Genomic DNA, 11,465 nt, shown 5'->3' with positions numbered 1-11,465 from the left:
CTCGCTCGGGTTCAAGAGATGTCCCCTCGAGCACGCAGTCTATACAAAGAACTCCAAAGGCTCAAACCTGCTAGTTGGAGTTTATGTCGACGATCTGATTATCACCGGAGATAGCGTACAAGAAATTGAACGTTTCAAGGCGCAAATGAAGAACAAGTTTAGCATGAGTGATCTGGGATTACTCAGCTATTACTTGGGCATCGAAGTGAAGCAAAGCTCCGGGGAGATTTCCCTATGTCAATCGGCTTACGCGGTCAAGTTATTGGACAGTGTGGCATGTCAGATTGCTACGCGACACAAGTTCCAATGGACCAACGTCACAAGTTGAGCAAGCGTAGCTCAAATCCGCCGGTGGACACCATAATGTATCGAAGCGTTGTGGGCAGCCTAAGATATTTGGTGCATACCCGACCTGACTTGGCTTATTCAGTCGGGATCGTGAGTCGTTTCATGGAGAATCCGACAACTGAGCACATGAACGCGGTCAATCAAATCTTGCGCTATGTGAAAGGCACCATTAATCTTGGTTGCACGTACAGAAAGGGAAAGGAAGGATTGATCCTTCGTGGATATTCAGATAGCGACATGGAAGGTGATGTTGATGACCGAAAGAGCACAACGGGCATGGTTTTCTACCTTGGCCCGAATCCGATTAGCTGGAATTCTCAGAAGCAAAAGGTGGTGGCACTGTCTTCATGCGAGGCAGAATACATAGCGGCAAGCACGGCGGCTTGTCAAGCAGTGTGGCTGAGAAGACTCCTAGCTATTCTTGCAAAGCGGGAGGTGCAGAAGGTGTCACTGAAGATCGATAACCAAGCTGCAATCTCGTTGTGCAAAAATCCGGTTCATCACGAAAGGAGCAAGCACATAGATACCCGGTTCCACCATATCCGGGAGTGCATTGAAGAAGGGTTGATCGAGGTTCAACATGTGAACACGAAAGACCAACTTGCCGATATTTTCACCAAGTCCCTCGGTCGACAAAAGTTCATCGAGATGAGGAGGAAAGTCGGAGTGCAAGAAGTGAAGTCAAGCAACAAGATTAAGGAGGTGAATGTAGATGTTAATCATGTTGCTCATGTAGGATTAGGAAAGAAAGCCAAACCGAGTCCTAGTAGTATTAGGATTCCTAGTACTAGTCTATTTCCATAGTCCCTTATGGACGTGTATAAAAGACACCCTAGGGGTGTTGATTGTAACACCAGAAAAACGAAAAGCAATACAAAGCAAAGGCTCGACACGGGCCTTTAGCCATCAAATCCATCGATCAGTTTTATTCGTGTCGCTAGTTACGCAAGTTCCGTCAAGTAGCCGGCCGAAGCAAGAATCGCGTAGGCACGCCTGTACAGCTGCATACGCACGTTCAAAAGCCAACAGTGGACACCAGGACAGTTCTATTTCGTATGGCACTCCTAAGACTTTCAAGCTCCTCCCCCGTTGCCACTGCCGCGCTCGCTCACGCCATCGAGCTCTCGGCTTGCTCCTCCGTCGCCCCTGGGGAGGCCCCCGCTACCTCGCTCACCTCCCCGGGACGGTTGCCTTCCTTTGCATTTTGGGGCAGGCGGTGCGTAGACTTGAAGACAACCGACTTCGTGGGGGAGAGGAGAGACGGCTTCCCGCTGCCGCCCTCACCGCCGACGAGCGGCGGCCTCCCGCTGGCTTCTGGAGGCAGGAGGAGCCCCGGCATCAGGACGAGCAGGGGGGAGGAAGTCCTTGCCGGGGTCGTCGCCGGCGGGGACGGTGAGCTTGGAGAGCCGCCAGAAGCCACCCTCCCGGGCCACGCCGCCCTTCTCGGGGGCGGTCTGGCGGAGCTGCTCCTTGTGGCGTGCCGCTTCTTCTCCGACGGGTACTACCGCTTGCCCGTGCGCCTCGCACAGCGCATGACGGCGGTGACCGCGGCCGAACGCGCTCGTCGCGTAGAGGCCCGTGGGGTTCGCGCCCAGTTGGTGGTGGGGAGGCGGGAGGGAGAAGTACACCGGTTCCCCGCCATGGCTGCCGCCCTCTCCAAGCCTGCACCTACACAAAAACGAAACCTTATCTTAAGAGAAGGATCTCGGATGGAATACTCGAAAACGCGAGGTTTATTTTATAAGAACGAAACGTTTTCCTGGATAGTCACTTAAAGAGGGAGTGCGGATTGATTACCTAGAACTGCATGGGCTTTTTTGCAAAATGACCACGACGGAAGACCAGAAACTCAATTTGCTTTATTATTAGGGAGAGATATAAAAGCATGTCATAGGTTGTGTTTGTCAATTTAAAATATACCAACTTGTCATATTTACATACTAACTTTGTCAGAAAACTATTTTGTGCAATTTCTAAAAATATGGTGATTAAGTTATTTTTGTCAGACAAGTATGTGTTACTAATATGACAAGTAAGTGCAACAAATATGGTAAGTACGGGCAAAAAAAAGTTGTCGAAACATGTCGACATGAGATCTAGTTTTGAAGATTTCGTCGAAACAAAGTCAACGACAAAAACGGATCATCGATCGAATTAACGGTTTAAGAAATAAAAAAAATTAAATTCCGATCATTTAAAACGAATTTGATGACATCATTAGATGCATGCATGTATGAAGAAAAAAGCACGCACAAATGATCCACAACCGTCGCACGTTAATGACAAAATGCGGCGTAGTTAGTTAGATTTCCCCAACTATCAATAATCGCACATGCATGCCTCGGCAAAACATCGCATGAAAACAGAAAAGTTGATGTTCATCTTAGAGAGAGAGCATAGATGTATTAAAAAAAGAGACAAAGTAGATGTAAGTTTAAATAAAGATCTCAAGTCATGATTATTAGGTTAGAGCGCGTTGTATGGTTTGCTCCCCTTAGAACGTACGGGTTCTTTTTGCTGGTTTATTTTAGTTTATTTTTTATTCCTCGGTCGTGTTTCGAACAACCAGTAAAGCAACCGCCAAATTTTGGACTTGAGAGTTGAGAAACCCCAACAGTGGAAGCGAAGTGGATCGTGTCATCGTGGACGATGTATCGGGCGCGGGTGGGTGAGACCGCGCGGCACGTTTCCCCACCTCACGCCCCACGCACGCGCCTCTCCTCGACGGCGGCACTGTAGCGCATTGATGAGAACACTCCGATGGCAGCCCGGTCCGCATACAAGACACCTCTCGTCCCCACCTACCTGCTCACCTTTTCCATCGCGCTGGCTTCCTCCCTCCGTCCCGTCCCTGCAGAGTGGCAGCGGAGAGACAAGAGCGCACCCACTCCTCCCACCCCTCACGGGCCGCTCCGCCGCCTCCTTCGGATTCCCCGGCCGACCCCGCGTACGTCAGCGCCTCCTTCCCTTCTTCCTCCCTCGCTCCGTCCGTCCGCCCGTCCGCGATCGCTCGTGCTGGTCGTCGTCGGGGAGTCGGCACGGCCGGACGGCGACATGCATTCGATTTCCCTCCGGTGTGCAGGGACGGGACGGCCTCGGCTCGCCGCGGCGGTTCCTGCGAGTATCGCCGTCGCAGTCGGCCGATTCGCTTTGCAGCTACTTTTGGGAACCCCAAGTCCAGCCCTTTTCCTTCCGTGTCACCGGGTGGGGTTTGTGGTGGGTGGGGTTTTAGGTTAGCGAGTGTCCGCCCTCGTCAACGTCCGGGAACATGCTTCTTAGTATCTGCGTCTATTTGTCTCCGACGTTCGGTGGTAGGTCCATTTGGTGGTGGCGCCCTCTCCCGCCGCGTCGCCCGTTCCTTAATTTGTCCCATCTTGTCCCCACCCCAGCTCCTCGGTTTTGAGTTGCTTTTTTGTTTTGCTGCGACGGTTTAGGTCGGATTTACTACTGCAGGCTCGTCCTGGATCGGACAGGGTCTAGATGATGCGGCGGCCGTCTTGTTCGGTTTGGTTTGGTTTGGTTGTATTTGTATTTGTATGCACGTGTCACTGACCAACTGAAAAACTGAAGCATGGCTTGTGATTTAGGGAGCCTGATTGGGTGACATGTGTTCGCTTCTTTTTGGCCATTTATTGCTCACCTTAGCGATTTAGGGGCAGCACTGTTTTGCGGCTGCTATGATTAAACTTGTTGTGCTCGAAATCCGTGGCGACCTTTTAGGGCTTATTCGGTTAAGGTGGATTTGAAGGGGGATTGAGGGGGATTAAATCCCTTACAACCAAAATCCCTGTAAATCCCCTCCAATCCCCGCAGGGATGGGATTAACCGAACTAGGCCTTAGTTTATTCAGAAATGGCAAGGCTTTAGGTTGGTTGGACTTCACTACCTTACCACTTCAGCTTGGGTCCTAAATAAAACACTTGCTAGTGTAACCTCTTCTCTTTGAGTGCTAGAGTATTATTTGACTTGATTCTGCTTGTTCACGGCACTGTATGGGAAATTATGTGCTTTGGAACCTGGATGTATGGGCAGTTGTTGATAAATATGCAGTGTACATGCCATCATTAGTCAAGTATGCCTTTGATTAGGCCGTTATTTCTGTGAGTTTTGTTTCTTACCTCCTGCAGAAATTAATATTTGTGATATGTCAGCAACATTGTTTACTTGGTTGATTTGCACATAATAATATACCATGATTACCGAGCCGTCCAAACGGTTAGGTTGTGTGAATGCTAATTGCATGTTTTGTGTAGCAATCTCATGTTGCCCTGTCCTATGAAGAGCAGCATCCAGGCAACTTGTTTTGGGTACTACATTTGCTTCGCATGATACTGTGCCTCAGTTTTTGTTAGCATGATGTGGCGTTCTTCGTCAATGTAAGTGTGCAATATCTTGCATGCCACTGGATAACTGCATCTTACAGATAGTTTTTGGATAAGGGAGTCATTCTAATTTGGTCGAATTCACTTATTGAGTGCATCGATGATGATGAGGTAACTGTAGTCCTACCAAAGGCATACTTGTAGTTAGTACAGCCTTACAGGTGTATTTAATACTTGCTCCGTCCCAAAATAGGTGACTCAATTTTGCACTGAAGTAGTGTAAAGTTGAGTCATTTTTGAGTCACTTATTTTGGGACGGAGGGAGTACGATAGAATTGGTTGTGTTTCTGCCTTAAGTTTTTGACAGCGGTAAATAGTGGAGTTGTGAAATGTACTGATCTCTTGCAACTGCGATATGATATAGTAATTGATTGTGCTGCATGTTTTTTGCCTGGAACAATGTGTGATAACTGTACTGAAACCATGCTTTTGTTGTTTGAACCTATTGGCCATCGTTACAGGAAAACAGAGTTATCTCACGAGGAACTTTCGAGGTCATAACCCTGAGAAAGGGATGGTTCATCCTCGCAAGCGTTCAAGAAAGAGGCTTGTTACCGGTGACAGTGATGATGATGACTACACTGACAAGGATTACTCAATTGAAGAAGATGCATCAAAGCAGCTTGTCCTTTATGATCAGACCACACGTCGCCAGCAAAGGGAATTCCAGTTAGCCGAGCCCATATATGACTCTACTCCACTGCAGCAAATACCCCCGAAGACAAGGTTTGGTGGACACTCCAGAGTTTTACCCTCTATTGCGCACTATACTGTACAGTGCGCTCAGTGCTTCAAATGGAGGGTCGTTCCAACAAAGGAGAAATATGAAGAGCTGCGGGAGACTATTTCTGAGGAACTTTTTGAGTGTGCAAGGGCGCGTGAATGGAACCGTGTTTTATCATGCGATGACCCAGAAGATATGTCACAAGATGGAAGTAGGGTGTGGGCAATTGACAAGCCAAACATTGCGCAAACTCCTCTTGGCTGGAATAGGGAGGTCAGAATCAGGGGGTTGGGTTGCAGCAAGTTTGCAGATGTGTATGCCACTGTTCCTTTTCCTGCATTTGCACTAATACCTGTGATATGTTATTATCAAGTCTTTTGGTCATTTCCATGTTCAGTCCTTCCACTGTATTTTTTGTAGAAATGAGTCCTTCTACTGTACTTAATAGCTTTTGCACCGTATCATTCATGGAATGTTTTATCTTGTTGTTGATTAGTCTCTGAGCTTATCTACAACTGGTAAAGATTAGCATGCCCTTTTGTGGTTTATTCCTGTTCACAATGATTCATGAAACTGCGCAGTTACTGTACTCCATGCCTCTTTTCAAGGAATAATTCATGCTTCTTAATAGCATAAAACATTTCCTCTTATAATATGTCAGTCTGAACAGCCATTTTTTTCCTCGAAAAGGAGGATAACGCTGGCTGCTGTTGAGCGACCATCTATATGTTTTATCAGTTTTGGTGATGCCAATTTAAATCTCTAGTAATCATGAAATCTATTCTCCGAAGTTGCTTGCTTGTGGTTTTCCAACATGCAACATACTCGATCATAGCAATATTTGAGTTATTTTGCTTCTCTCAGGTATTACACTTCTCCAGCTGGGACAACGTTGAGGTCAATGGTTGAAATTGAGAGGTGAGCTGATGAATTCATATTCTGTTTTACCTACCGTATTTTACTTACGGCACCCAATGGATCTAGGATGACATAGCCAAATTACGGCAAGTTCTTCCCAGAAGCGATATAATCATCGTTTTGATGTTTCAGGTACTTGGCAGAGAATCCATTCTACATTCGACAAGGGGTTTATTTAGGCCAGTTTTCGTTTGCTACCCCAAAGCCTCTTGAAGAAGGTTATGTCAGGAAGCGTAAATATTCAGCAACAACTTGTGAATTACCGGACATTCTTGAGCCAGTTGAAGGTGTGTTAATTTAGGCTAAGATTTGCTGTACTGTTAGCCCTTTTTGTTATACATTTTCAGAAATATTTTCTTATCAACCCCCTAAGCTGTCAGATAGGTGATGCTTCAAATCAGGTATGATTGTGGAAATGGTAACAGTGTTAAATGCTATTTGTGAACATGTGTGGTGCTAATATGCATCTTTCAACGAAAATTGTTAAATGAGCATGGAGCAATGAACGAGTGCATGAGTTTGACTACTTACTATGTTCTACATTCATCATTCTTGGTCTTCATACGATCTATAATGTTTTTTTTTACTGACTTGGCAATGTGATGCATACATATTCTTTTCCCGATCATGCTGTTTCCTGACATAATTCTGTATGTGTGGCTATCCTTTGTTTCAGTGAATCCACTGTGCTGGGCAGCGCCTCCTACTCGCAGAGAGCTGCTTCAGATGGGGGCTTCAGCTTCAAACCCCGTCGAGGTCGATGGCAAACCTGAGGTGTTTGAGACACCACCCATGCACACCAACAGGAGAAATCTGAATCAAGCAGTGCCGTCATCGGGCGGGCGCAAGAAGAGGGCGGCGTCGTCAGGGGAGCCCAAGAAGAGAACCATGAAGCAAGCGTCGTAGTCGATGCGCCGTCCTCCGTCTCCACCCAGCTGGCGACGCCGCGGCCAGCCTCAGCAGTTCCCCAGCAACGTCGAGCACGTGCTACTGTGAGGCCGGAGGCGGCAGCTTCCTCCGGGTCTTCTCCCTGTGGGTCTGGTTTCTGTTTGAACTTGGTGAACATCTAGGAGTCCAGGATGGATGTGTCAGATCGGATGCCGGAAGCATCGAGTTTTGGTGGTGTGAATATGATGCCGAAGGCAGTGGCGTAGGCCGTAGTATCCCCCAGATATAGGTATGGTAGCTGGTTTGAGACTTGTTAGGACGTGTTGCTTGTGCTGCATATTTATGTATGCTCGTACGTACTGTATGGTATGGTGGGACTAGGTGTGCCTTGACTGAGTAATGTTGGAGCAGGCTCTAGTGATGTGATCCCTTCGTTATCTTAACCTAGGGGTCAAATCATTTCTCATCTCCTAAGTTTTAAACGAAACTAAGGTCTTAACAGCAGTTCAGGCGGTCGCAGGCATTGCCGTGCTCGTTGCACTTACTGATCTCCTTCATGCCCTCATCGTCGAAGACGATCACCTTCATGGTGTTGGGGTCACACTATCGGAATAACTCTAGTTGCCGACGGTTTTTCTATGCTGACGGCCCGTGAAAAGCCGTAGCCGTAGAAAAGCCGTCGGCATACCTTCATCTATAACGATGGGGGGCGTCGATCCGGACTCAAACTGCAAGTTGACGTCGCTCAAACTATGGGACCGTCGGCATACATATTATACATATCTTATTCAGCAAAATCCACGTGGCAAAGCTATGCCGACGTCCAGGCCGTAGGCATATGTATTACGTACTATTTTCGTTTTCATTTTACATATTTGATTAATTTAAATCTGATTTATATAAACTTAAACATACACGAATTATATATCGATTTGGGGTCGCGTCGGGTCGACATGGAGGGATCTAGTGGTGGGTTGGGCCCAGACAATGTCCGGGGATGTTTCTATGGGATGACCTATCACAACCAGGTGGAAGAGTACACTAGTCAAAGCCTGTCCGATGAAAGTCAAAGGCCTACATCTCCGGGTCAACGGTGCTAGGGTTAGTCCGGCCGGGGGGCTTCCGGGTGTAGCTATGCCACTGAAACATCGCTTCGGGTCCTCATGCATGTCTGAAAGTGTTGTGACATGCGTAGACGCCCATCGCAGCGCTCCGGGGTGTGACCCCCCTTCACGAAGGACATTGGCGCCATCATTTTGAGGTGGGAAACGGCCGCGTCGGGTCAACACAAAGGGATATAATGGTGGGTTGGGCCGAATCCATGTCCAGCGATGTTCCTATGGGCTGATCTATCGCAACCAGGTGGAAGAGTCGAGTGGTCAAAGCCCGTCCGATGAAAGTCAAAGGCCTAGATCTCCGGGTCAAAGGTGCTAGGGTTAGTCCGGTCAAGGGGCTTCCGGGTGTAGCTATGCCACCTAAACATCGTGTCGGGTCCTCATGCTTGTGTGAAAGTGATGTGCCATGCGTAGACGTCCGTTAAGATCTGTAAATTTGCAAATTCCCGCATTAAAACCCTACTGATGCAATAAATGTCTCAAAAATTCCTGGTGGGCTCGAAAAATGCAATGTCCTGGCACGTGTCATGTAATGCCCCCCTTTAAGAGCACGAGAAGTTTCAAGGTCAACAGAGCAATCGACATTGCACTTCCTTCACAAACCAGACACGTTTCCTTTTGATAGACAGATACAACTCAGATATGGTCTGGTTTACACGCTGCCTTCGATCAGGCTTCTCCAAAACGCGCTCAAACTTTCACCACATCCTTGTAGGGAGATATGATGGCACCGTGCCAAGTCTCGAGGATTTCCGCCATCGTACGACTTTTTGTGGATTTTAACGGCTAGATCCAGCATGTCGCCGAGGTACATCCCCCCCACCCCAATGGTGGGTCATGCCACTCCTCTGGTTGCACGAGGTATACACATTCTATAAAGACATCATATATGATTGTAGAAACCACTTCTAGACATCATTTCAGGTGCTATATCATACCGGTGGCTATCGTGCAGATCTGCAAATTCCCGCATTAAAAGGCTACAGATGCTATAAATGTCTCAAATATTCCTGGCGGACCCAAAAAATGCAATGTCCTCGCACGTGTCATGTAATGCCCCCATTTTAGAGAGCGAGAAGTTTCGAGGTCAACACAACACCCGACACCGCACTTCTTGACAAACCGGAAAAGTTTCCTTTTGACAAACATATAGAACCTCAGACATGATGTAGTTTACAAGCGGCCTTCGGTCAGGCTTCTGCAAAACGCGCTCAAACTTTCGCCACATCCTTGTAGGGCAACATGATGGCACTGTGCCAGGTCTCGAGAATTTCCAGTATCGTATGATTTTTCGTGGATTTTAATGGCTAGATCTGGCATGCCGCCAAGGTACATCCCCCACCCCCCGTGGTGGGTCCTACCAGTCCTTTGGTTTCACGAGGTATACATATTCTTTTAGGGGAAATGGTGTGTACCCACCTGGTGGTTTTGTAAATTATTTGCGCAATCCATCGAGCTTCATCCTTTCACAAGAAATTCCTTGGCAACGAGCCATGTCACATGATGCTCATTTCGTGGGACCAACATTGACATCCAAAAAGAATCCAATTAGAGTAACGAAAAAACGATCCAAGTGTGCCCATGTTGAAATTGAAGATGATGAAGAAGGTGAAACTATGAAGAGATTGCCATGGACATCAGAGGGGGATGATATATTGGTAAGTTAACCACTATATTTATCATTCATCTCTAAGACTATTCTTTTTCTCTATGTTGCCATTGATGAATCGGAATAGGCAAATGGAAGATTGGTAGTGAAACATATATGTATACTCTGTATCTGCTTCTTTCCATGTTTGTAGTAACATATTTTTCGTTCAAATCCACAAACAGTTTTATTTTGTAGCACAATTTCTGTACTATGCAGCACAATAAAATCTATTTTGGCGGTATTTTGGCATTGGTGCTGGTTGCAAGAGCTGCATTTTTTTCCCACCATCTTATCACTCCAATTTGACCAAAAAAACTCCCGGTGAGAAGACCTCTTAGGCAACAAGTGAGTGTCTTATTTAGAAATTTCTTATGTGTGTTATGCCCTTTGAAGAATATACTCTTTTTACTTAAACGATGTGGGTTATTCAGATTATTATTAGGTCGGTGGGTCTCATGAGAGGTGTCATGTCAATTGCATTACCCTACAATAAGGTAAAATATTGTGTTTGATCTATTCAGTATGTGGTTTGGATGTAATACATGATCAAGTTTTCTAGTCTCGGTGTTTTATCATACTTAAACAGTATATGCTAATGTAACACCTCATTCTTTACTAGAACTTTGTCATTAGGAACAGATATACCAAAGTGTTGATCAAATGTGCTTTAGTAATGCTATGCAGTGAAAAACAAGCATAATTGCTCTGAGTTATTGTTTTTGATGAAGTACTGTTGTGACTTTCTTCATTTTGCCTTAACCTTTTTTTCCTCGAGAGATTGATAAGCATACTGATAGCTGACGTTGCTAAAAGGTAAAGAAACAACCTTGTGTATGTTTTACTGTGCTGCTGTGACCAGCTTCATTTTTCTTTAAGATTTTTTCCCCAAGGAAGTAATAAGCATACTGACAACTCATGATGCTAAAATGGAAAGAAACAACCTCTCTCACATTTTGTCTTTGAAGTGCTGCTCTGACTAGCTTGAGTTTTCTTTAACCTTTTTTTGGTCTCTATGAAGTACTAAGCATACTGACAGCTTACATGGAAAAGGGAGGTCGCTGCCGCTGATAGATAACTTTGCAATTGTGAAGTTGAAACCAATGGTTCTTTAGTTGTTGGCTTGTTGCACAAACTATTGTTGCTGAGAACATAACTCTAGTTGGACAATGGTTGCCTTTGCTGCACTGTGTAAACTGATGCAGTACAATTTCTTTGTTATTTGGTTCACAAGGAGAAGAGAAAGTAAAACCTGATGCATTATTGAGAGGCTGAAAAATTAGTTTAACTGGGTTCTCTTTTTTGATCCATGAAACTGTAGAAGTATTTGCACGGTCTTTGTCAGTACTATAAAAGAGGGGGATAGTTGATCATTGGAAACACATTGATGCAGACTTAATGCACAACTGAACTATAGATCAATTATCTCCTAACTCCACTAA

The 11,465-nt window shown here is 46.0% G+C and overlaps 1 protein-coding gene across 1 annotated transcript; it reads left to right on the top strand.

The window, feature by feature from the left end:
- The first annotated feature begins 3,080 nt into the window (after nt 1–3,080).
- LOC123411723 (methyl-CpG-binding domain-containing protein 2-like) lies at nt 3,081–7,660 on the top strand. The gene is made up of 5 exons (XM_045104687.1): nt 3,081–3,295; nt 5,192–5,768; nt 6,319–6,372; nt 6,505–6,659; nt 7,049–7,660. The coding sequence occupies exons 1-5, from the start codon at nt 3,109–3,111 to the stop codon at nt 7,276–7,278; spliced, it is 1,203 nt and encodes a 400-aa protein (XP_044960622.1). The 5' UTR covers nt 3,081–3,108; the 3' UTR covers nt 7,279–7,660.
- Nucleotides 7,661–11,465: the final 3,805 nt, after the last annotated feature.

Source organism: Hordeum vulgare, chromosome 7H, assembly GCF_904849725.1.
Source record: "Hordeum vulgare subsp. vulgare chromosome 7H, MorexV3_pseudomolecules_assembly, whole genome shotgun sequence".
Taxonomy (NCBI): Eukaryota; Viridiplantae; Streptophyta; class Magnoliopsida; order Poales; family Poaceae; genus Hordeum; species Hordeum vulgare.
Note: the sequence above shows the minus strand (reverse complement) of the source record. Positions and strands in the feature narration are given on the sequence as shown.